Here is a 27,028-nt window from a genome sequence, read left to right on the forward strand (position 1 = left end):
GCATTTATATATGTACTTTTTTCCAATTAAACTCACATTTAAAAATCTTTTAACAGATCTTGGGCTTTCAGAAAATGAAATATTTATTTTACACGCAGAAAAGCAGGACAAGTCATAGAATGAGCGATGGCAAAGAAGGAAAGGAAATACCTTAATGATGTGTAGTTTGGGCAGCAGGTTGCAGTCGGCGAGCGTGAGATCCGGTCCATCCAGAAAACTGCGCGTGGACACACCGGGATCTTCATCTACGCTGCTGGCATCTATTTCCTCGGCCAGCGGCGTCTGCAAATACTCATCCAACCTCTTCAGAGACCTCAGAAGAGCTTTCTCCAGACCTACAAGCAAACACCAGATCAAAACAGAATTACAGAAGAGCATACTTTTACAATCTGCGATAAAACCGATTAAACTCACCCTCCTTAGCTTCTTTACGAGGGTTCTTGATGTAGGCAGAAAACTTGGCAAATACATCTATTCCTGCTGTGTTGGATTCTGGATGCTTTGCTGCCAGCTTTGGGAATCTTAAAAAAAGCGCACCAGGGTTAATTCTGAAGAATCTTTAGGGAATGTAATAAGGATGTGAGGTAATAGTAAGTACCGTGGTGGGGCCAGTCGTTCCTCCAGAAACTCCTCGATCTTGTTGACGTCCACAAGCACCTCTCCGTTGAAGGTCATGAATGGAGGATTGGTTCCTGGAGCGAGGTCCTGCAGATCCGCCGGCTTTCTGTGTGACACGGATCAACAAACCTGTCATCATCAACTAAAACTACAGCAGAGAAGCCCAAAACCAGTGTATGTGGGCTAAAGGTGCACGGCATTTGATTTGGCACACTTTAATAAAAATAAATAAATAAAAATGATGCCATTGAAGCACATCTTCATTTCTAATTTAAATTGTTTTATTTTAGCATTTTTGCATTTAATAAATAATTTAGTTTTTGAATTAAAAATGTAATTTTGTCTAATTATTTATGCACTTTTTCATGTAATATATATTAATATAATATAGTTGGATATAGTGCAACATTACCCTTCATATTGAAAAGTCTGCGAACCTCTGAACTAAAGCTATTAAAATGAAGCTAAAATAAAATAAAACAAAACAAATGTAATAAATATTAGATGAAAAAGATAAAGAGGCAACTAACTGAAATAAATTGTGTTTATTTGAAATACTAAAATTTAAAAGATTTACAATAAAAATAACAAAAGCAGATAACAAATTACTGAAACAGATATAAAATTCAATAAGAGCTCAAAAAAATAGTGAAAAAGTAATAATACTTTTTAAATAAAATGTCACAAGCTCACATTAAATTTTATAAAACTAAAATTAAAATTAAAACTTCAAAATTGAAAGTCAATTTAAAAAATTAATAAATACTGTAATAAAATAAAATAAAATAACTGTAATAAAAAGTACTAAACCAACACACTACTCTGTCCTATAAGAAATGTGTGCAGGATTGCAAATGAAATGCATTTATTAATGACTTGCAAGCAAAAGTATGTTAATGAAGTTTAATAAGATTCTGATATCCACCAAAAACCTATATGACTTAACAGAGTAACACATTAAAATCATTTTATTCTATTAGGAATCATAACTGTCCTACATTTATATGTATGCATATTTTTTCCAAAGTGACTTACTGTACATTGCATTCAATACATTTGATCAGTTAATAACTCCAACAAGACATTAAAATGAAATAATAATAAAATAAACACACTTCTGGATATTGTCCAAAATTGAAATGGAATCTTTAAAAACATTAGTTTCTATTGCATTCGACACATTTTATCAGCTAATACAATACGTTCAACCTGACGGTGTGAGCGTCAGGAACGTCTTATAATGGTAACATGTGTGTTCTTGTGTGTGTTTCTGTGTCTTTATCTGTGAGTTCTGTGCTTCACCTCTTGAGGTCCACAGTGGTGACGTTAAAGATGACTCCTTTCAGCCAGAGGATCATGAAGAGTCTCTGAGAGAACGGACAGTTCCCGAGACGCTCTCCATCACTGCCGGCCTGAGACACACACACACACACACACACACACATCCCATCAATGCTCTTCAAGAGACCAGAGTACAGTGTGTTTGAAGGAGCTTTTGATTTAGTTTGCTCTGCATAGCTTCTAATGCATGAAGACTTTTAAATGAAGTATAAAATATAATTACCTTTGTTTTTCTATCGTCAAACAGTTAAGCTCCAAGATGTACAGAATATCCAGAATAATCACAACATATTATGAAATATATTTAAAAGTGTTTTTATATATATATATATATATATATATATATATATATATATATATATATATATATATATATATATATATTATAAGCGTTTTAAATATGCAACGGTATACATTTGGCTAAAGCAATTACTTTATGTGATTATCAACTCAATGATTTACACTTAGAATACTTCAAAATCCAAACAAGCTTCTCTATCATCTTGTTTCACATCAGTTAAAAGACCAAAAAAGGTTAATCAGGCAATGAAAAAAAAAGAAAATTGTGTCATTATTTACTCTTCCTCCAATTTTTTCCCAACAGCTTCTTTTTTTTTTGTTAAGCACAAAATAATATATTTTGAATAATGTTGGTAACTAAACAGTTAACGGTCGCCATTGACTTCTATAGTATTTGTTACTTCTATAGTATCTTTAGTATATTTTAGTATATATAGCCAAATATATATATATATTTCTATAGTATAACTATGAATGGCTACCATCAAATGTTTGGTTGCCAACATTCTTCAAAATATCTTCTTCTGTTGATAGTAGCTTTAGTCTTAATTAGTATTTTTTTTTTCATACTATGGAAGTCAATGGCTACTGCCAACCATTTGGTTGCCAATATTCTTCAAAATATTTTCTTTTTTTGATGGTAGCCATTGACTTCTATAGTATTTTTTCCCCTCTCCATACTATGGAAATCAATACTACTGTCAACTGTTTGAAAACCAATATTTCAGAAAGTATCTTCTTTTGTTGATGTTAGATTTGGACTTAATTAGTATTTTTTTTCCATACTATGGAAGTCAAAGGCTACTGACAACTGCTAAGTTATGAATATTGTTAAAAAATACCATATTTTGTTGATAGTAGACATTGACATCCAAAGTATTTTTTTCATACAAATGAAGTCAATAGCTACCGTAACCCGCTTTGCTACCAATATGTTTGAACATATCTTCTTGTGGTGATATAACATCTATAGTAAGTCAATGGGTACCGCCAACCATTTGGTTGCCAAGATTCTTTGAAATGTCTTCTTTTGTTGATGAAGCCATAATATTTTCCCCCATGGCTACCATCCACCTTTTAGTTACCCACATTCTTTTAAACAATCTTCTTTTGAGTTCAACATCTGAAGAAACTCATATATTTGCAACAACACGATGCTGAGTAAATGATTGGACCACATACAATATGAAAAACCATTAAGGAGCTAAATAAGCTCAGAGGGACAAACATCATAAGATGTTTGTTCAGAGCACAGTAGTTAGGAATACTTCCCACAATGTTTGAGACTTTGAGAGAATAGTAAATATTGCAGTTTCCTATTCAAATGCTCAAAAAATATAAAAATCAAGGTCATTGGTTCTTCAAAGGTTCGGCGTGAGGACATCTTACCTTCACAAACAGCTCAATGCTAGGAAAGCCCAGTTTTTTAGCTGCCACATCAAACCAAGCCATCGTGAAATATGGCTGCATGGCTCAAAAATCAAATCCGCTCTCTCTGCATGTATAAAAAAGTATTTTGCTTGGTTCTTTGTGCATCCAGAATGGCTGATTTAATTTGCCAAGAGTCTGTCCTCATCTTCTGTGGGTTGGAAAAACGCTCAAATGTGACGAGACACTGAGACGTTTGTTCATTGTTATCAGCAATAGAGACGCCGTTCATGAGATGTGTGTTATGAAGGCATTTTACAGATCAACACTATAAAAATGTTCTTTATCATGATGGGAATCTCTATTGTGATTTCCAGTGCTATAAAGTATATGCATTACCATATGAAGAGTAATTGCAGTGGTGTAAATATGTGTCTGCTGCATCTCTGGATTGATTTATTCCTGTGCTAGTGTATTCATGAGTCTGATTTTTACCTGAAGATAAGCTGCCTCTATTAACAGGCCAAAAAAGGCTTTGGTGAAGGAAAATCAAACCAACATATCACCAGCAGAGGGCAGAGCTTCATTTTTAAGGGGTACTGCTAATAATCAGGCTTTGTGCTCATGAGAAAGTATGTGTCAGTTCATAAATAAAGTTCAGATTATAAAACCTGATTTAATGAGCCACATTTGAATATAAGCATACCTGTAACGGCACAGCAATTACATTATAATAGTTCAATTGTAGCATTAACTTCACTGTGTGGAAATAAACGCCAGCCTAACCACACAGCATCACTATGGTTGAGTTTTGCACATTCAGGAATTATATTACACAAACTGATGCTTGTTTTGATTGGTTAGTGATCTGTAATGTTAGAGGGAGATTGTGGGAGTTCAAACGCACACAAAGACCATCTTTGTTACGGGACTCGCTCTGCAGAAACACACGGGTGGGATTTAAGTGAATTTTTACCAGGCTTAACGTCCCGCTGGTCAGCCTCCTTCATTCAACAAGTATTTGGCTGACGTGAGAGCTTTGTCCTGAATGCTTCAAACTATTAAAATAATAATAATAATAATAAATAAATAAATAAATAAAACTATTGCTGTTTTGCTTGATCAAGAACAACAAAGTTTAACAAACAAAATAAAACACATTTAATATAAAATAAAAAAATATTTAAAATAATTATAATTTACTTAATGAATTATTTATTATTATTTAAAATATTATGTATTATTAATATTATTACATAATTTATTTTAAAAATAAATAAATAAATAAAACAAACTACTATTGATGTAGTTTGGCTGGTTAAGAACAACGTTTAACAAATAAATAAAAATTAAAATAAAATACTATACAATAAAATGTAATTTTGCTGTAGGTTTGCTTATTGGAGCACCAAAGCCTAACAAATAAAATAAAAATTTTATGCATTTAAATAAAATAAAATGCAAATTAAATAAAAAATAATAAATTAAAATGATTTAAGTAACTAAAGACAAAACTGCTATTGCTATAGTGTAGGAAACAAAAAACAACAAAACAATTTCAATAAATATACAAATCTCTTACTGTAGTTTTGCTTAATTAAGAGCCACGCTCACAGTTAAATTAAATGAAGTAGAAATAAATAAATACATGAATCGACACATAAAATAAATAAAAATCAAAATAAATAAAACCATCTAATGTTGTAGATTTAAATAGAAAAAAATTAACACCTGAATACCAGAGCCAAACTATTTTTATCTATAACATTTTAGTATGTTTTATTGCATAATCTTTGGTAAACTTCAGTCTACATAACAGTTGAACAAGTTTGATTAATATTTTTGACGAAGAACCACACTCATATTTAAATTCAAATAAATAAATACATGTTTAACATCTAGACACTTCTATTTTGCACTATAATGTTGCATAATCTTTGATAAAGAAGTCAAGGCAATAGAAGTAAATTGCAAAAGTGAGACCTAAAGCCAGTTCTTTTCTAATGTTTGTTGATAGGATACTTTATATGGTAGTTTCTATTGGAGCGTTCTAGAATTAAGAAAGAAACACCGCAGTGGCTTGTGTTCAGTTTTATTTTTAGCTCACCAATCAATCCATCAGCAGAATAATCTCAATTTACTAAGTGCATTATATCACCAGCAGCAACCATTTATACAGCCCACCACAACATGACTTCAGACTTTGGCTTGAACCTTAAGATATACTGTTTATATCATATCAACCACTGTTTCCAACTAAGTTTAAGCTATTGCAGTTACTTGTCAGATCAGTGTTGAATAATAATCGTGCTTTTAAGGCCAGTTAAAGTGCATTAGCTACCAGTATAAGGTAAATGTATAGTTAATGCACCTGCAACAATAAGCAGCTAAACCGACTTGTTCCAGTAACACTGGCCTGGACTGGGAATTACAGTCTGGTTTTCTAGAAGCAGGTTGACAGACCAGTTGACCAGTAGAGCAAAGACACTAATGCAATTATGGTTAGTGATAGTAACACCATCTGCTGAGCAGAAGGACATGCTGTCATTGTAGGAAACTGTACAAGGCCTGATCATTGTCATTCCTAAAATAAGACTCAGTTTATATGTATGTAAAATGTACCTCAGTGATCAGTTCCCACCAACATTTTATAATATTTATTTACTATATAGGCCTACTATTATTATATAGTATCGATATTTTTTTATTAATTAAGATTTTCATTTTATTTAATTTCCTTTGAATTATTTTTATTATTCAGAATCTTTTATTTTAAAATGATAAATTATTAGTTAACAATAACAAAAAGCTACTGTCTTTAAAAACAGTAAAAATTTGGAAATATTATTATGGTTTTTTTTAAGTAAATATATGTTAAATGTATTTTATTTCTGCATCATTCCTCCAGTCTTCGGTATCACATGATCTTCAGAAATCATGAAAATATTCTGATTTGCTGCTCAAGATACATTTCTAATTATTATTATTGTGTTACAAAACATTTAACTGCTCCATATTTTTGTGCAAACTGTGATACATTTGATTTTTCAGGATTTTTGATGAATAGAATGTTCAAAAGGAGCATTTATTTGAACACTTTTGTAACATTATAAATATCTACTCTTACTCATGCATCCTTGCTAAATAAAAGCTTTTCAATGAATCCAAACTTTTGAACTTAGGGTTATGTAACAACCTTCCTTAAAACTAACTTCTAATACACCTATGTACAGATCCATTTAGACCACCATCTGGCTAGTAGGTACCTTCACATAGAGGGAGATCTGCAGGTCATGGGGATTGCCCTCCTGTTGAGCTGGATTCTCCATCTTTGTCGTATTTTCCGGGGTTTTTTCCTCTCTCTGTTGAACTACAGCAGCTGGTAGCCCAGGGCATCCATTGGCCATAATGACCTCTTGAACTTTGGCCTTGATGTTCACCTCCCCTTCACTGCTCCCGCTCATGCCTCTGACCCGACTGCAGAGGGGCTTCGCCGGCTCTTGGAAAAGGGCATCTGAGCCCTCGCTGGCCTTCATCCAGGCAGGTATAGTGATTTTACGCCCCCCCTGGGCTTTCCTCCTGGGCTCATCTTCAATGACAGCCTTGAGCTCTTCTAGCCAGTTCCCCGCCCCCTCCTCTACAGGTGTTGGCACTTCTTGTCTTGGCTGTTCCTTTGCATCTTCACCTCCCTCTGCAACCTCCGGTTTGCTATTGCCCAGCTGTTCCTGCTTATTCCATACCCCCTCCTCTACAACCTCAGGCTCATCAAGTGGCTGTTCCGCCTTTGTACAGCTTCCCTCCTCCATGAGAAGCTCTTCCTTCTTGACCCGCTCTTCTGTAATCTCTACAACTCTTTGAGCATCATCTTGAATCTTTTCGATGCCTTCTACCTCTTTATCAGCTCCTCTTGTCTCCTCAGGTCCATTGACAATAGGATATTTGGTATCTCCAACTATGTTTTCACATTTCTCCAGATTGGTGTCAATCCACTCTAGTCTTTCATACTCTTGCGCGATGCTTTCCTCTAACTGATCTGAATTCTGGTCCATCTCTTCTATGGTTCCACCAATCATATCAGTTGATGGTTGCTCTGTTTCAGACCTTTCTTCTGCTGCATTGAAAGTGGTCTTTTCATCACTACTTGTCTCGAAGGCATCGTTGTGCATTGTCTCTCCAGCTGCTGTACAGTCCTCCAATAAAAGCACTTCAGTTGTAGACTGTTCCTCGCTAGCATTATCAAATGTCACACGTTCTTCTTCCTCTTCCCCAAGACTCTGGAAGTCTTCTATAGATTCTCCTTCACTGTTAGAACCCATCCGTGGCTCTTTGTCTGCATTGTTTTTTACAACCTCATTATCCACACTTTCTACATCTTCATCCTCTTCTTGGAAAAGTCTGTCGCTCTTCACTTGCTGAATTTGCTCCTCTCTGTACTTGTTTTTTATTTTCTCGAGGAGGCTACAGGTGAACTCTCTTACCTCAGACAGGAGCAGCTCCTGATGTTTCTTGTCCTCCGTCTGCCGTCCGCTCAAGGTTTGCATTTGTGCTTCGTCATTTTCCATTTCGTCTTCATACAGCGTTTCCAACTTGTGATCTGCACGATCCTTGTCCAGTTCTTTCAATGCTCCTTTGAGCTCTTCAGCTTTGTTTCGAAGATCTGGAGCTTGTGTTTGTGTTGAAGCTGGCAGTTCATCTGTTACGTTTAGCTCAGGCGTTGTTAGTTTGGTGGTTATGTTCACTTCTTCCTCCTCCGTCTCTCCAGCATTTAACTCATTTTGTAGAACCACGGTTTCTTGGCTAACTTGGTCCTCTACATCTTCCTTATTATACTCTTCCTCTGTTTTATGAATGATCACGTCTGTTGAGGGCATTGTGTTGCTTTCTCCACCATCATCATCTCCAATGTTGATATCCTCGTCCACCTCTTCGGCCAGTTCAACCTCATCTTCTTCCTCCTCTTCCTCCTGTCCAGTCCTCCGATCCTCCATCTCCACGCACGACCCAAAAGGACTGTGGATGACAGCGCTGTTAGAAATCTCCATGTTGAAACTCATATCGTTTTTGGCCTGAGCCATACTTGAGAATTAGAAGAGTGTTTAGAGTTCACTATGACTGTGTAGAACTTGTAGAACTAGCACACCAAAGCTCTTCTGTCTACTCCTGCAGTCTATGTTCTGTAAAGGTAACTAAGACTTACTCTCTCTCCCCCTCTTTGTCCTCTGGAGGATTATGGTACATTTCACATTCTGATCCCCACATGACTTGCCTGCCCTCTCAAATCCACTCCAATGGGAGCCTGGTCAGCTCAAGATGATCGGTTTAAGGGCAGGGCAGGTATTTAATGTAGTGAATTGGAAGTCTCCATCTTGTTTACTACCTTAGATAAACTGAAAAAAAAAAAGATATATACTTTCTGATTTTTTTTTCAAAAATTTCAAACAAGGTCAACTTTGCATTTACGGAAATTTCTCGGTTTTTTATATAGATTTGTATTACATTTTATTTCAAGGTACATTTTAATTTGTTACATCTAAATATTTTGTTGTGCTTTAAAGAAGTACACTTATTTACATGTTCATTTGTTTACAAATAATGTGCAATTAAGTGTCCAAAAACATACCATTTAGTTTATATGATATACTATATTCATTAGTTCCCTAAAGTTTGCTAAAGTGAGCTTCCAATTCACATAGATAGATAGATAGATAGATAGATAGATAGATAGATAGATAGATAGATAGATAGATAGATAGATAGATAGATAGATAGATAGATATCTTATTCTTAATTATTGAATTTAGACACTTTTAGAATAAACCCAGAATACAAATACTTTTTGGCCAGTGTTTTTGCAAGCAGTGCATCGTGTGCATTAGAAATCTGACCAAAAGAGGGCACTCAAAGACCACACAACTGTGATATTCAAAGCCTTATTCACATTTACAATACAAGCACTCTACACTTTACACAAACCTAGCATGTTTTCCGGTGAATGCTGCTTTTCTATGTTACATTATTATTATTTTTTTAATCTATATAATTTTCACAATGAATACTTGCATCAACCAATGCACAGTGCTCGTGCGTAAGCGGAAACCATGACGTCATATCAGCTGTTTAGGCCCCCAGTGCAGGTTGTCGCAAGTATAGACGTCATTTTCGTTTCAGAAATACATCACGGGTTAGCTAGCAACACTATGCGGGACATTTCATGTGCACTAGCTTTGCACGAACACTAGCGTGTGTCAGCTTGAGGGTTTGGAGACGCTGTTTTTGCGGAAGGTAGAAAGCAGAGCATGACGCCATGAGCTGAGCGCTGAAACGGTTGAGATCAGAGGCACCGCAGTTGAGATCAAAGGCACCGAACGCCGCGGTTACATTTGTTGCCATGCAGCAGTCAGAGAGCGGCGGAGGGGCGGCGACTTCTGAAGTCCAGCTCAACGACCAGCCCAACGCGCTCATCGCGTGTAAAGTGCCAGAAGAGGTTTTTAATGAGGAGCAGTTAAAGGTAGGCGTGCACTCGCTCTGCTTTTACCCAGATTTTCACCCGCTATACTGCAGCAGTCGGACCCCATTTCGCGGAAGTCATTTCCATCACAGCCATATAGGCAATCGCAATGGAGTAAGGCTTGTGGGCCTTAAGCATTGCACCATCAAAAACCTTTGAATTAGTGTCATGGTAATAACATTTTTTAATAAACCTTGTTTTCTTGGTTGCATATGCAGCACAATAATATAATGTTTTGGACATTTTACTTTGGGAATGTGATGTCTTTTCTACCTTCTTTTACTAAAATGCACCAAGAAGTGCTATGATACTATACCCTGTTCTCTTGGACATTGTACTATGGTATTTTGGAAACACACTTTTATTTTTTATCTTTTTGGACAATCCCACAGTAGATTTTTTTTATGGTGCACACCTGTAATCTACATTTATTTGAACAAATCCATGTCCTGCAGATAAAACGCTGAAAAGCTTTAGGTCTCAAGGCAGGCATCACAAGTGTATTTCTAAACATGCATCTTGTGTTTAATAGAAAATGCATTATGATTTCACTAATCTTAGTAAAAATTTGTAAACCTTGCTCCCTCACAATACTTATCTGCCTCAAAACTAAACAAACCAAACCTACTGTGCCACTGTATGAGCCACACAGAATTCATTTTATGTAGAATCTGCATTAGATGTATAATGTTTCTAAAAGGGATAACAAGAAATTACCTAAAGGAATAATTCACTCTAAAATTAAAAGATGTAGATGAGTTTGTTTCTTCATCAGATTTGGAGAAATGTAGCATTGCATCAGTGTCTCATCAATGGATGCTCTGCAGTGAATGGGTGCCTTCAGAATGAGAGCCAAACAGTTGATAAAAACATCACAATAATCCACAGCACTCCAGTCCATCAGTGAACATCTGGAGAAGACAAAAGCTGCGTGTTTGTAAGAAACAATTCCACCATTAAGATGTTTTTAAAGGTGTCATCGGATGTTAAACTCATTGTAAATGGTGTTTGAACATAAATGTGTGTTGGCAGTGTGTACACAACCACTCTATAATGGTAAAAATCTACTCAGATGTATTTTTTGAATCTCTTTAAATAATATAATCTTTTTTAAATCAAGCCATTCTCAGATTTTTGGCTGTGTGACGTCACACAGACCCAGGCCGGGAAATGCAACAAAACTGGTTGCTGTGGAAAAAGGGTGTTTCTTCCACTAACACCATTGTGAAATTTCAACCAAAGTATGTTATAGACTTTTCAGCTTGTGGAAAATGGGCATCTGATGATCCCTTTAACTTCAAATCATTGTCCATAATAACGCTTCTTACAGTGAACTAGTGTAATCTGCACGGATCAAGCACCGTCTACAAGCCAAAAACAACTCTAAACAAATATGTGGCTGGATTTTGATGTGAGAGACAACAGGAGATAGAATTTTTAAAGGGTTAGTTCACCCGAGAATGAAAATTCGTCCATCTTCTACTCACCCTCGAAGCTTCCTAGAAGCATGTGACTTTCTTCTTTCATGATAATCCAATCGAAGTTGTATTAAAAATAGTCCTTGCTCTTCCAAGCCTTTCAATGAGGGCAAGCGGGTGTTTGTTTAACTGGAGAAAGTGTTATTTTGGACTCGTATTTTAGACAGAAGCAATTGTTTGAAGTTTAAAATGTCTTAATAATGGGTTTGTTTCTTACAAACATGCGGCTTTTGTTAATTGCCGGACTGGAGTGGTGTGGCTGACTTGGGTTTTTATCAGCTTGTTTGGATGGCACCCATTCACTGTAGAATAAGTAATGTAATGCTAAAGTTCTCTTCGGCCCGACCTTCACCTGTTATTGGAAAACTAACGGCATGCTTTTTCTCAACAGAAGGAGACCCGAGACATAATTTAGGTCTATAGCACCAATGATTATCGATTGAAGTTTAATACTAAGTTTGAGCTGAAGCAATCCTGATGCTTGACTCAAAATCTCAGTTTGTGCTTTTCTTAGTCGTGTGACTCTTAACCTCACACAGTCCTTTTTCCATCTTCTCCCTCATTTTCCATTCTAATAATATGACTATGACCCGTTGGGATCTCTGTTTGGTGAGGGTGTTTGAAGCTTCCACAAAGCCATGGCTTATTTTAGCTCCACACCTGCTTTACTGCTACAAAAGGACGTCCAGTGAGGAACCAGACTCCTAGAAATATCCTTGACCTCAGCTGCTCTCATGGAAAAGAAGAGCATTTGTTGCATTGCACTTTTGAGGTCAAAGGTCACTCGCTCGCTGTCCTAGCTGATATTTATCTCTTGAAGCCACTTATGAAACATTAGGTTTTTCTCTGCCATGCATGAATTTCATCCCTGTATTGTTTGAAATCAGGCTTATTATGTAATATTGCTATTTCCAAAGAGGTCTATTTTTAGCAGGAACTTGGATTAAGTGTAGAATTTGAAACTATCCCATAAAAACAATGGAAAAAAATGTTTTTCGCGAAGAAGGCCAGGTGTCTGTCAGGCTTACTAAATTATAAATAACCTAGCTGTGCTTTTCCATAAGACAGAGCACTGCTCAAATCTGATGTAACTGTTAATTATGGCATTATTAAATATCTCTAATACTGTTTAAAAATGAATTATTGTTCTCTATGAAGTTCAGGTGACTAAATTGTGATCCATTTAAATTAGGTAATGAATTGATTAAATAGAAACTTTTTTCCCTTAAAAAAAGGATAGTTTATTCAAAAATGAATATTGTTATTCCAAACTCGTATGAATTTCTCTGTTCATCAGAGCACGAAAGAAGGACGTAAAGATAAAGCGTGAAATTAATCTGTAATTCTTCTGAAGTGGCGAGTGCTTTGTATGTTAAACAGAATACAGTTTAAGCTTTTTATTCACCCTCAAATACAATAATTTGAGCATTGCGTTACAACATTTGATGTAGTTCTTTAGTGTGATGTTTCGAATGACATGACAATGAGCAAATGATGATAGAAAGTTAATATTTGTGTTAACTAAACCCTCGTTTATAGAGACCAATGACTGAGCAACTTGAGTCTGTATGGTTTTTTTAATGCTTTTGAAATTAATTTCTTCTGCTCACCAAGACTGCACTAATTTGATAAAATACAGTAAAATTGTGAAATATTACAATGTACAACAGCTGTTTTTTTATGTGAATATGTTAAAATGTAATTTATTTCTGTGATCAAAGCTGTATTTTCAGCATCATTACTCCAGTCTTCAGTCTCCAATCATTCTAATATGCTGATTTGCTTCTGAAGAAACATTTCTGATTGTTAATAATGCTCCCGAATTATTATTATTATTATTATTATTCTTTTTTTCCTCTTGTGCAGCACAGTAAACCAGTGTCACCTTTCATAGCAGAAACTGTGACTATATGTTTGAAGTGAGTTTGAAGCTAATGCAAATTTGACTGTATTACTGCCACAGGGCAGATGACATGAAATACTGCTGAAGTGGATGCATTAGAAGTGGACAGCATATAGCTACAGTACACAGAATGTATTTACTCCTTTATTAAAGTAAATACAGGATAATGGAGGGTTTACATTATGAATGACTTACACAGCCGGGCTTAGGCTGCTCTGTGTCGGCTCAGAAATCAGTGAAAAATGCAAAGCCAGACTAAATGATGCCTGCTCTGAGGTCTCTCAGCCCCTATTTTAACAGTATAAATAAATGCATTAATGCCAGCTCTGAGGAGTAATAAACAGTCTGTATAAAGCTGCCTAAAAGTGCTCTGGGTGGTTGCTAGGAGTTTTCTATTTGGTTTCTAGGATGCTTTCTAGGGGTGTCGAAATTAATCGTTTCTACGATGCATCGCGATGCAGACGAGGACGATGGTTATCGGTTCAGTATTAGACCTTAAACGATTATGAAATACTGACGCTTTTCTGACCTCATTTGTCACATACGTGTTTTGTCTTGGTAGAATACATTAGGTGCATTCGGCTTGAAGCGCCGCTGCACAGAATGATCAGTGTATGACATCAAGTACCGCGAGAGCAGACAGATCTATGCTTTTGCAGTTGAAGTCATACACTCATCCTGTACAGTGCTGCTTCAAATCGGAGGGAGAAGAGACGTGAGCACAAGTAATTAAAAATGCTCCAACTACTTTAAAAGATGGAAGCTGGCTTTGATCTGAGCATCACCTGGACAAGACTGTGTCACGCACAATTAAATATTCAGGGGGTAGATATGGGATAATGAAGCCTCATTTTCTCTGACTGTTTCAGGGAAAGATTCAAAGCTTGTGAGTGTCTCGAAAACAGCGCCATCTGGTGGTTCATAAAAATATACGATGGATGAAGCAGGCGCAGTGATATTACGCAATGCCTGAAAATAGTTCCAGCTAGTTTGTGTAGTTTGAGCAATAGCAGAGTAGCTGGGGACTATTTTCAGATGCTGCGTAATATCACTGCGCCTGCTTCATCAATGGTACGGCAGCAAGGTTTTTAGTGATTATTATACTCCGAGATGTGAGTATAGTTCCTAACCATATCGGCTTAGAAAATCGCAACTTTTCATTTTCCGTCGGTCTTAGAACATGATGTAACTACAAAAGAGTCAAGTTTTAAATAGGAAAAATATAGAAACTCTTTGGTCATTTTTGAGCGAGATGCTAACAATCTAATCGCATTCAATGATCTATGCTAAGCTAAGCTAAAAGTGCTACCGCCAGACCCGGAGATTTGAAAACGTTAAAACTCAACTAGGGCTGTGCAAAAAATCGAATGCGATTTTCATGCACATCTCATCAGTAAAGACGCTCCTATAATTAGAAGTATATCTCCAGCACGTGCGTTCAGATCAGGGTTGCCAGGTTTTCACAACAAATCCTGCCCAGTTGCTTCTCAAAACTAGTCCAAAACTAGTCCAATCGCGATTCCAGGAGGTTCCCCGATAAAAATTGCTTCCCGGGGTTACAATATCAGTTTTTTTAGCAGGGTTGCCTTGGTAAAGTACGCATTTTAGGGGCTAAATATGACGTTATTTGTATTGGGGTCGCTTCGACCCGCGGACATGAAAAACAACCACAGACTTGGCAACACTGGTTGGCATTTACTACACCGAGCCTTAATTCACTGACAATCTACACAAAATCGATGTTAAAATCGCAGGCGATTCTATGTCGATTTTGAAAACAATTTTGTGTTAGTTGTCGGTAGACTAAGGCTCTGTGTAGTAACTGCCGCTCCACCTGAACCAGTGTTGCCAAGTCTGCGATTGTTTTTCATGTCCGCGGTTTGAAGCCACCCCAATACAAATAACGTGATATTTAGCCCCTAAAATGCGAATTTTACCAAGGCAATCCTTCCAAAAAATGTATAATTTAACCCCGGGAAGCAATTTCTATCGGGGAACCTCCTGGAAACGCGATTGGGCTAGTTTTGGACTAGGTTTAAGAAGCAACTGGGCAGGATTTGTTGTGAAAACCTGGCAACCCTGATCTGAACGCACGTGCTGGAGATAAACTTCTAATTACAGGAGCGTCTTTACTGATGAGATGTGCATGAAAATCGCATTCGATTTTTTGCACAACCCTAAAGTCAACTGTAGGGGAGTTGGAATATGAGCTTACATCCAAAAAAAAGTGGAGTGTTGCTTTAAATCCCTGCTATTTAAAGTGGCTCAAATCTAATGTAGATATTACGTAAATGGCTCATATGTTCCATCTTCATGCTCTTCTGTGCAGCTGGATATAAATATCATTTGAGGGCTTATGTGTACCACCGCTCACATATCATCACAACTATCCGCTGTCTCACCTCCACTGCTATTTGCATAACAACCATCTACAGTCTGCTTCCCTTTGCATTTTTTCCATCAGCTTATTTCGGTTTCATATTTCCATTTTTCCATTGAGTCAGAGATGCGCCGTCCTTCCACAGCAACCACACAAACCTCTGATCGGTGTAATATTTAGACACAGGTTACTGTCTAACCATGGAGTCTTAACCATCAACACTTTCACACACACTAACAAGAGTGTGTTCACAGCAGTCAGCTTGTTTTCTGTTGCCGTTTGCTGTAAATGGTTCCCACGGTCATAGAAAACAGAGACAAGGCAAGGATTTTTAAAATTGTATTTGAATATTGCACAAATCAAAAGTTGTTCAGAATCTGTACCAATGACAGTCAGTTCAGTTTAATGAACCAGTTAATACAATTAATCATTAGCAAATGAATGAGTATGAAAAAGTGTGACTATTAGTAATGTTAATGTATGTAGTCTACTTAAACTACCAAAATCCATTTTAACCAAAATACACTAATAACCAGTATAAAAGTGGTTCAGGATTACACGCATGACACAAAAATAATGCAAAATACGGTAACTAAATAACAAAAAAATTAAACACAAAACACCTTAATGTACATCACTGATAAGAAAAAGAATCCGAAGCATTCAAATAATGTAAAAATAAAATAATGTGATTTTTGGGAATGCCCTTTTACTGTAAATTATATTGTAATTTGCATGCAAAAAACATAAATTTCACAGTATTTTTCACTGTTTATCATGATCTATGGTACGATTACCTAGTTAACTAATTAACAAGTTATTAACCACTTCAGCTGTTATTTTGATCTTTTGAGAATTAGGCATATGCAATATTGGACCCACCGGTGGGTCCCCAGAGTTGATGTGATTAACTATTGTTTAGCAATTTCTAAATATGTTTTTTTTCTGTTTGTCACGCTGATGTTTTAGTAATTCACTTGGGAAAAACATAAATTGACACTATTTTAGAGTATAATTGCATGTAGTGGAAAACCATATATGGTAAGGTTACTTAAAGATTACTAACTGGTTATTTTTTTTTTTTTTTTTTTACCATTTTCTGGAAATGTCCTTTTACTTTCACTTTACAGTTTTTTTTTCACTGTAAATTAAATAGCAAAACCAATTGCATTATTTTACAGTAAAATAAGACGTAATACAATCTTAAACTGTTTAATGATTTTAGCCATGTATGATAGTTATTTAGTTAACAAGTTAACAAGGTAAAATTTTTAACCATATTTTTATCATTTTCAGCAAATGTCCTCTCATTGTTTTTCTCTAGCAAAACCCACAAATGTGCATTATTTCGCAGTAAAAGTACATATAATAAGATGTTGAAAGTTTTATGATTTTGAGCGTACTTTTTAAAGTACTTTTTAGTTAAATGGTAAAAAAAACTTTTTCACAGTGTTTATTTTTTTTTTTTATACAGTAAAATTACATATGCAATGTTAAATCATTTATATTTTTTCCACTGTATATGTAAGGTTACTTAACCCCTTAACTGTTACTCACGTTTTTGAAGATAGACTTGAATGTGAATGATACTAACCTAAATTTTTATAATTCATGACTGAAAACATTTTTTAACATGATATTGATGTACCATTTACATGGTAATGCAATGTCTGATTTTAAAATGGGTTTTAAAGGATGAATTTTGAAATTAAGTTTTCAGTTGATATATAACTTCTGATGATTTCTAAAATGTGTTTCTTTTTTTAAACAAAGGTCAAAACTCCTGTTATAATTTAGATTTTTGAGGGTGCACTCTTGTCTCTTAATTTTCCTACATAATTTTTTAGTCATACATTTGACAATATTTTACAGTAAAATTACAAATAACCAGTTTTTCACCATATATGTGAAGCTTACTTAAAAGGGTTTAATCATTACCAGCATTTCCACAGTGCTTTTCTGTAAAAATTACAAACTGCTCTTGCTCTATAGGTAGTCTGATTATTATCAAATAGTTTTAGTGTCAGGTGTAGTTCCTGCTTTTATGGCAGGAAGTAACAGGTAAAACTTTGTGCGTTAGCAATGTCACATTGTCAAATAATAATAAGAAATGCTGTTAGAAAGTGTTTAAATTACAGATGGAGCAGTGAGAGACAATAAGATTGCCAAGGCCTTGTGGAAACATGCTGAAGGGAGCGATGAGGATGTTGGACTGTGGCACACAGCTGAATGATGTCATGAGTTTCCAGTTCCTCATTAGGATTAGTCAGCAATGAAGAGAGAGAGAGAGAGGGAAATGAAGGGAGAGGCTGAAGGTTAGGAAGGTAAAGAGAGAGAGAGAGAGGGGCGGTGCTCAACAGCGCTACTATAAGCAGCAGCAGATAAACCTGCACGTAAAGCCGTGACCTTGCAGCACTGCTGATCGCGCGCTAGAAACTTCTGCTTGCACGTTCCTTGGAGGAGTTGCATGCAATTTCCACAGGCTTCATTACAGTCTCTTAGTCTTCTGAAACTGAATTATGCATCTCAAGACTACAAAGTGCAATAACTTCTGCCTGGTTGCTACAATGGTGGAGCATGAGATATTCAGTCGGCCACAGATTCGGGTAAGACTGATTGGTAGTGAGATGAACAAATCAAGGTTTATTTTCATTTGGATGCATTTCTCTTTCAGGTTCTGGAGCTAATTTACATTCAGCTAATCATTGCATCTTTTGTTGTTGTTGTTTTTACATTCGGCCTTCCATTAGCTTAAAGGTTTGGCTTCTTTCATTACTCTAATGCAGAAACTAATCTGCTCGTGTTGGTCTGCTGATCTTGAGTTCTTACTTCTCCTGTGTTTAATGGACTGTTTGCTCTAGAGACATCTGAAACGAAAGGATTAGAGGATTAAAGCTTGAAACCGAATGCTTTGTCTACATGTTTTATTGAGTTGATTTCTATTTTTGAGTTTCGGGTCAGTAGGATATATTTTTGGAAGGAACTGTATTGGAACTTTCTGCAAGGATGCATTGAATTGATCAAAGGTGACAGTAAAGGCATTTCTAATGTTACAAAAGATTTCAAAAAGAGGGTTTGAAATTTTCTATTCATCAAAGTATCCCCCCAAAAAAAATGCATCACCGTTTCCACAAAAACATGAAGCATTGTATGTTGGACTTCATTAATTAAACTCAATCAGAATTAATTTCTGTCTAAATTGTTTATTAAAACCAAGAAATTAACGCTCCTTACATTAAATGATTGCAGGCAAGTGGGTTGCATTTAATTTCATGATTCGTTTGTTTTCCTTCTGTGATGATCGCAACTCTCTTGTAAAATATTTTTCATGAATGAAATGGCGCTGTTTTCTATATTTCCATATTTCAGTCCAGTTATTTGATGTTTTTCCTTATTTTGCATCATCAGGAGCAGTTTGAAGCTTTGTTCCGTGCATTTGATCCCAGCACGTCGTTCCAGTTCTTCAAAAGCTTCAGACGGGTTCGGATCAACTTCACCGATGCGTTGACGGCAGCCGAGGCCCGAGTCAAACTCCATAAGAGTGACTTCAATGGAAAGGAGATGCGTCTCTATTTCGCTCAGGTGAATAACCCTCACAAAGAAATAATACATGGTACTCCACGGTGGTCTGAAGACCAGCATGGTACTTTTTGTTTAGTGATGAGAGGAATTGATTCATTATATTGTATTTATTTTGTATTATATTGTTTATGGATACATAAAGAAATGTTTCATCCAAGATGTAGATGAGTACATGAGACATTACTTGACTTGCTCATCAAAGGATCCTCTGCAGTGAATGGGTGCCGTCAGAATGAGAGCTGATAAAAACACCACAATAATCCACAAGTAATCATCGCCAATGCAGTCCATCAGTTAACATCTTGTGAAGACAAAAGCTGAGTGTTTGTGAAAAAAAAAAAAAAAAATCAAGGTATTTTTAACAATGTTTTGATTCCGGCAATGAGTCCTGTATCCTTAATAAAGCTGACTCAATTGAAAAAGTGGTCTAGTCTAATCAGGAGATAAATCTGCACAGATCAAGCACCGTTTACAAGTAAAAAATGGTACAACTCAGCTCTAACTCGGCTTTAGCATTATTATGAATTATAGACTCGTATTTTAAAACAAAATAAATAAAGTTAAAACATCTTAATGATGGGTTTGTTTCAGCTTTTGGCTTCTGGAGTGGTTTGGATTACTTGTGGATTATTGTGATGCTTTTATCAGCTGTTTGGACTCTCATTCTGACGGCACCCATTCACTGCAGAGCATCCATTGATGAGACACTGATGCAATGCTACATTTCTCCAAAACTGATGAGGAAACAAACTCATCTACATCTCTTATGACCAGAGGGTGAGAACATTTAAAGCAAAACTTAATTCCTCTGTTTTTTGTGAATGCATGAATTATTAAAATGTACATCTTGAATGCATTGTCAGTCGCTTTGTATAAATGCATTCAAAATGTAAACGCAAATTTGCCTCTTTCTGATTTGCTTGTTTCCACCATTTTTTCCTCTTCTCCCGTCCAGTCAGTGCATATCGGCAGTACTCGACTTGAGCCTCCTAAACCAGAGAAGCAGTTCCTCATCTCTCCTCCAGCGTCGCCCCCTGTAGGCTGGGCGCAGTCACTGGACGCTAAGCCTGGCATCAACTTTGACCTGCTGTGTGCTGTGTCTAAACTAGGACCAGGTATAACCCATTTACCTCATTTCCATGGTATACCTTGAGACTAAAAACTTTTTGAGAGCTGAACTATATATATATCAACAACATATGCTGTGTATAGAGTCAGTAAGGTTTTTTTTTTTTTTTGAAGACGTGAATATTTTTACTTGGCAAAGATTTTTTGGAGTAATTAAGATGTTTTGATGTTATTGAAAGAAGTATCTTTTGCTCAACAAGGCTGTGTTTATTTGATCAAAAAATATAGTAAAAATTGTGAAATATTATTGCAGTTTAAAACTGCTGTTTTCTGTGTGAATCTCTGTTAAAGTGTAATTTATTTCTGTGATGCGCAGCTGTATTTTCAGCATCAGTACTCCGGTTTTCAGTTTCACATGATCTTCAGAAATCATTCTGATATAATGATTTGCTGCTCAAGAAACTGATTATCAATGTTGAAAACTGGTGTGATGCACAATATTTCTTTGGAAACTGTGATGCCTTATATTTTCCAGGATTCACAGATGAATAGAAAGTAAAACAAAAATAGCATTCATTTGAAATCGAAATCTTTTGTAACCGCATAGATGGCTTAACTGTCACCTCTGACCATTTTTAACCCAAAAAAATCCTGAAAAAAAAGCATTACCGTTTCCGCAGAAATATTAGACTGTTTTCAACATTGCTTATAATCAGAAATGTTTCTTGAGCAGTAAATCATCATATTATTCTGATTTCTGAAGATCATGTGACACTGAAGACTGGAGGAATGATGCTGAAAATACAGCGGAGCATCACAGAAATAAATTACAGTTTACAATATATTCAAATAGAAAACAAGTTATTTTAAATGTAAATACTATTTCACAATATTACAGTTTTTACTGTATTTTTTTATCAAATAAATGCAGCCCCGGTTTTTTTTTCTGTATCAATACAATATTAGTTAGTGGAATAATTGATGTTTGCAATGTTTTCATGTACTTTTAGGAGAACAATACGAGATCCACAGTGGAACCACCAACACACCCAGTGTGATCGTACATGTTTGTGAGGACGACGAAGACAGCGAAGACGAGACCGCAGAGGGCGGCAAACGTGCGCGACCCAAGATCATCCAGACCCGCCGTCCAGACAACGTCCCGTCCGTCAACCAGTGAGCGACTAATTCTGGGCCGTTTCATCTTCGCGACCAACACTGGAATAACTAGGAAGCATGGGGTCATGCAGTTCATCATCCTCACCACTGGGGAGGCTGGAGAGCATCAGATCCTCTTCCTAGTTAGCGAGGGAGTCGATCATCTTCACATCTCGCGTATCATTTCTAAACATCCATCTCTGATGGAGTCAGGGACTTTTGAGGACTTGGGAGAGTTTCTCTCATCTTACGAATGTCATTATTTGCTTGACGTCTCAACTGTGTATTTTAATAATCTGAGAGAAAAGCGGCGGTAAAATCTTGAAGGGCACAAACAAACTGAACATCGTGTCTGAAGTGTGTGTATCGTTCGGGGCCACTAACATGTACTCATCGTCATTATCATGTATCGTTTAGTCAGTTAAGCACTCGTACAGTCTTTGAAAGTCATTATTATTGTTGCTGAAGTTCTTCACAAGCTCCTCCAAGTATTATGCACTTTAAAAATAGAGCCTTATAATGTGGTTAACTGACAATAACATCAAGTACTTGTCTTTGTAAATCGAGCGCAACCGTGAACGCTGACTTTTCCCGCCTTGGAAACGCAAGTGTTTTCCTGCTCATTTTCTCCATGTATCACCAGATTTGATTTCATACAAAAATATATTTGAAAATTGGATAAAAAAAGACACTTGTACTAAATTGCGGCTTGTATTATAAAATAAAATGTTGGCTGTAAATAATTGGCTCCATGTTAAAATAGAACAAAAGTATTGACAATACTATGAAACAAAAATTCTAAATGATACATTAAATGTTACATTAAGATATAATAATTGAATTTTCTTGTACAGTGTACTCAACCCTCTTATTTTATTTACAATTTTAAAGGACTGACGAATTTAAAGTGACATAAATAGTTGGCTGTATGAATACATAAAATAAAATATCTACTCAGATACTAATATTTACTCAGAAATTGCAAACAAACAATTACAAAGAATTCACAAGTAACTAAATTAAATGGAATCTTTAAGAAGAAACAAAATAGTATTTTTTTAACTTTAGAATATGTTGTCTTATAAAATGTACTCAGAATATTTACAGCTTTAAAAAAGTATTTTACAGTTACATAATTGGCTATATGTATAAACTAAAAAAGATTGACTATAACTAATTGGCTGCATGCATCAAAAAAAAGTTAATAAGTATGATTAAAAAGAATTGGTGTAGAAAGAATTTCAACTAGTAAATTTTACAGCAACTACACGTAACCCTTTATATTGAACATTACATTTTGAAGTAGAAAAGCTAAACTAAAATAGTCATTTGCAGTGCATTATGGGAGAGAGCAATCACTTTTAACCTGTTTTGTTATGATTCTCATTTCAGCGACTTTTCTGATGGATGAAACTGAATGATTTAAAAGATAAAATGAACCCTCAGAAGCACATATGATCTAACAAGCCGAATCAGTCTTTATGAAGGAACTGAATGTGATTTCTGTGGCAGATGTTCACTGCTGCGCTCTGTGACTTGTTCAATGAACCGCTCTGTTGTGCTCTACTGTCTTTGGAGATGTTGTCCTCTTTTCCATTACTGTAGGAGACGCTCTACTGTCAACCAGTGATTTTAAGCAACCGTAACATATTGTGTATATTTGATGTATTTGAATGTAGCCAATATCTTAAAAAAACTTGAGGATTTCTATCAACAACAACAAAATCTTATTCGTTAGGTAGCAAAATCTCGAGGGAGGAAGCATTAACCTACCTTTAATAAAACTATCTTGACCAAAGAACTGACTCGAGTGTTTATTCATGTTGTTTGAACCAGTCTTTGACTGACAGAAGATGAAAATTCATTTCATCGCTCATTCGTTGGCTGTTTCTCAATTTCTGCGTGATAATGCAGGATCAGCAGTTTAAGTATGATCTGCTTCATAATTAAAATAGATTTCAGATGACGTCAGGACAGCAAAATACATCAGGCAATGATGCTTTGAAACTTTCTAGAGTTTCTTCTAAATGTGCTCGTGTGTTCCTGAAAACTGAAATACTCTTATAATTCAAGAGCAAAATGTATCGGTTATTTCACCCCAAAGCAAAAAATAAAAAAAAGAATTATATATATATATATTATAATGCATAAATATTTTTGCATCATGATCCAGTACAAAAATCTAAATTATTATGCATTATAGTTATTAACTTGGTATTTTATATATTTTTATAGGTTAATTTAAATACCATCTATAATCTATACATGTAGAAATTATTTTAACTAACAATAGTTAAGAAATGTTATATAAAATAGTGCTGTCATACAATTGCATACAAAAAAGTTTTTGTTTGCATAATATACAGTGTGTGTGTGTTCTTTGTATATTTATACATAAACACATTTAGATAATATTTACATGTCTATATATTCATACAATATATATTATAAATACATTTAATATAAACAACCATTTTTTTATGTATACATGCATGAGTGTGTATTTATATATACATAAATATACACAGCACACATGCATATATTATGTAAACAAACTTATATACTTACTATATATATATATATATATATATATATATATATATATATATCTTTTGGTGGGGATTCATTTGTTCGAATTTGTTCACATTTTATATATTTTTCATAAACTGAGATTTTTTTGGTAATTAGGTTATATAGCAGTTTTTTTTTTTTCAATGAGGTATAGGTTAACAGGTCGATGTAACCTTGTCCTGCTCAGATTTCATTTCTGGAGCTCAAAGTTGCTTCAAATAGCAAGAGGATCTGTACAGCGCCACCTGCTGGTTATCCACAAAACTATGTAATGCCAGTAAAATAATACATGCATAAAAATCGTATGAAGTCTTTTATACCCGGTTTATTATACACTATTGTTTCATTTGGGTCTGATTCGTAAATACCACAATTCTGAACTATTTAAATTATAAACACAGCATAATTGGATATAAAAACATGTTTATTTACAAGTTTCAGAGAGAATACATAAAAACGGTGTATAAAAAGCAAGACTTGTGCAGCAGTCCATGTTGCCGAGGCTTTTGCTTCAACATCTGAATCCAAACGTCACAAACACAGCATTAACCCTAAAAGGAGCGACGTATCATGGGGGATACAAACATTAAAATCAAATATAAGAGTCAAGTTTTAAAAATAAATCAGGAAATTGTACTAAATGCAATAAATTAGTGAGGTCTCTTTTTGTTTAACCCCTTTTAGAGTTAAACACACTGGCATTGCTCTGCTCACGTTCTGTCAATCACACGTTTATTCCCCTGTTTTCTCCACACGTCAGTCGTCCTTCTTGTTATCGATGAGCTCCTGCGTTTGCAGAGCGAGTTTCCTCTTCATCTCCTTCTCCTGTTTCAGAGCAGCTTCTGCTTTCTTACTCTGATAGATCTTGGCTCCAGCAAACGCCAAACACAACACAAGCGTCTTCAGTGCCAGGATGTACAGCAGCAGCGGCACATTATCCAGAACCTGACAACACAGTCACACACACCGTTATGATATCCATCAGGTGCGTGATTTCACACAGAGAAGCTGTTACTACACGGAGCCGTTGTTAACTGACAAGCTGCGCAAATCAATGCTGATAATGAACGTGGATTTGTGCAGCTTGTCACAATGAGCAAACGTGTGCACTCACAAAAACAAAACGATGTGCTTTTGTAAATTAAAGAAAACAAACATGATGCGCTTTCTGCTGTCTCGTCTTGAACAGGAGCGCTTCACAAAAATGAAGCCTAACTCAGTGAACACATGCCACACAGACATGATAAATATATCTATAAAAAGCTTTAAATTAATACTTAATTAAATAAAACAAATCAAAAACTCTTTCATTATAATGATAAACCATGAAAACACACTTCTTTCTAAAGGCGCATCTAATGATTAGATGTCAAGTCAGGATTTTCTGGAGTCAGAAAACACTAATTATTATTAATTAATTCAAATATCTCCTTTCGGTTTTCCCTTGATACATTTGTTGTAAATACTTTCACGGCAAGCTTAAGCCTATTGTGTGCATTTGAACACAGAACTGTTCAGCTGCTGATGACACGCACCATACTGCTTTAGTGTCTGCTGTGGGACACTAAACACCGTCGAGTCACTCTTGACATTTTGCTCGTGTGGCTGTGGCAGTGGGTGAACCCCCCCCCCATAAAAGTGAAACTCAGCCTAAGCTATATATATATATATATATATATATATATATATATATATATATATATATATGTATTATTACTATTATTGTCACTCACAGAAAGGACATTCCTTCCCTCATGTCCAGCACATTTTTATGTTTATCTAGAAGGGTCTACTGGGCTAATAGTGTTTCTGCATGACAAGAGCAGCTGCTCACACACACACACACACACACACACACACACTATATCACTGCAGATTAATTCAGTGACTGGTGCACATTATAATGCAGTGCTGCTCATTCAAACAAACACACAAACAAACCAAAAACACTAAAGTACTTTGGATTTTAAGACATATAACGTTACCATTATAATGTTTTGAACACAATAATCACATCTCAGAATGTTTACTGTGGCAGTAAGTTATTAGACAATGACCATAGTTTTACCATGGTTTTCTTGTAAGTAGTCCATCATATAAATGGCATCATGGTAGAAAAGAAACAAATACCATATATTACCAGACACACACACACACGCATGCACGCACATAAATAAATAAACACAGACACTGTACGCAAAGAATACCATGGTAGCACTACAATAACACAGTAACTGTTACTGCTATAAATAAAGTAAATGTCCAAATACATGGTTTTACCATTGTATTTTTGTTAATGTAGCGACTGTATTACTGACGAAGTAACGATACTATCAGCGAGAAAAGGCTGACACAATATTATTATTATGATCAAATATAGTAATGTTCTGACCTTCCAGTTGATCATGATGATGTTTTATTCGGTTGAACAAGAGTAAATCTGTCCGACTCTAGACTCTTCTTCTACTTCTGATGATTTGATTGGCGGCTGACATTAAACTCAACTCGAGCTGTTTCTATTTATGCGTCACATGGGTCAGTAATGTCCTCTGGGGGCGTGGCGAGAACACACGAACCGAATAAACGGCTAGAGCGGAAACCAGTTTTACAACGAATTCTGAAGTAGGCGGAGCGTAAGGGTCCGGAAGTTGTTTCAAATTGGTCTGCATCAAAGACTATAGAAATACAATACATAATAATCACATAATCATAGCTATATATATTACATAATATTTATTATGTCTATGGTGACC

General features: G+C 35.6%; 3 protein-coding genes across 7 annotated transcripts in view; 1 reads left to right on the top strand and 2 right to left on the bottom strand.

The window, feature by feature from the left end:
• Positions 1 to 8,967, bottom strand: part of LOC132143346 (chloride intracellular channel protein 4-like) — a 9,912-nt gene extending 945 nt beyond the window's left edge. Inside the window, exons 1-5 of one of the 3 annotated variants that reach the window (XM_059553481.1) lie at positions 6,894 to 8,963; positions 1,921 to 2,030; positions 599 to 724; positions 415 to 521; positions 151 to 335 (exon numbers count right to left, since the gene is read on the bottom strand). In XM_059553481.1, coding sequence (XP_059409464.1) covers positions 151 to 335; positions 415 to 521; positions 599 to 724; positions 1,921 to 2,030; positions 6,894 to 8,702 — 2,337 coding nt within the window. In that variant the 5' untranslated portion in view covers positions 8,703 to 8,963. Of the gene's footprint in view, positions 1 to 103; positions 336 to 414; positions 522 to 598; positions 725 to 1,920; positions 2,031 to 3,648; positions 3,907 to 6,893 lie in introns of those variants that run through there. The other 2 variants (XM_059553484.1, XM_059553482.1) reach the window with 2 other exon arrangements.
• A 769-nt stretch (positions 8,968 to 9,736) lies between these two features.
• rcan1b (regulator of calcineurin 1b) lies at positions 9,737 to 22,498 on the top strand. Of its 2 annotated transcripts, none has more exons than XM_059553485.1 (4): positions 9,737 to 10,135; positions 19,305 to 19,478; positions 20,434 to 20,593; positions 21,557 to 22,497. In XM_059553485.1, exons 1-4 carry the CDS (start codon positions 10,016 to 10,018, stop codon positions 21,724 to 21,726), a joined length of 624 nt encoding a protein of 207 aa, XP_059409468.1. In that variant the 5' UTR covers positions 9,737 to 10,015; the 3' UTR covers positions 21,727 to 22,497. The 2 variants fall into 2 exon arrangements, with proteins under 2 accessions (XP_059409468.1, XP_059409469.1); XM_059553486.1 differs by lacking the exon at positions 9,737 to 10,135 and adding an exon at positions 18,213 to 18,502 and having other exon boundaries at positions 21,557 to 22,498.
• A 2,183-nt stretch (positions 22,499 to 24,681) lies between these two features.
• Positions 24,682 to 26,821, bottom strand: LOC132142972 (small integral membrane protein 11-like). Of its 2 annotated transcripts, XM_059553151.1 has the most exons (3): positions 26,668 to 26,821; positions 24,990 to 25,220; positions 24,682 to 24,826 (listed from the first exon to the last, which is right to left on the bottom strand). In XM_059553151.1, the coding sequence occupies exons 1-2, from the start codon at positions 26,680 to 26,682 to the stop codon at positions 25,032 to 25,034; spliced, it is 204 nt and encodes a 67-aa protein (XP_059409134.1). In that variant the 5' UTR covers positions 26,683 to 26,821; the 3' UTR covers positions 24,682 to 24,826; positions 24,990 to 25,031. The 2 variants fall into 2 exon arrangements, with proteins under 2 accessions (XP_059409134.1, XP_059409133.1); XM_059553150.1 differs by having other exon boundaries at positions 24,682 to 25,220.
• Between the last annotated feature and the right edge of the window lie 207 nt (positions 26,822 to 27,028).

This window comes from Carassius carassius, chromosome 7 (assembly GCF_963082965.1).
Source record: "Carassius carassius chromosome 7, fCarCar2.1, whole genome shotgun sequence".
Taxonomy (NCBI): domain Eukaryota; kingdom Metazoa; phylum Chordata; class Actinopteri; order Cypriniformes; family Cyprinidae; genus Carassius; species Carassius carassius.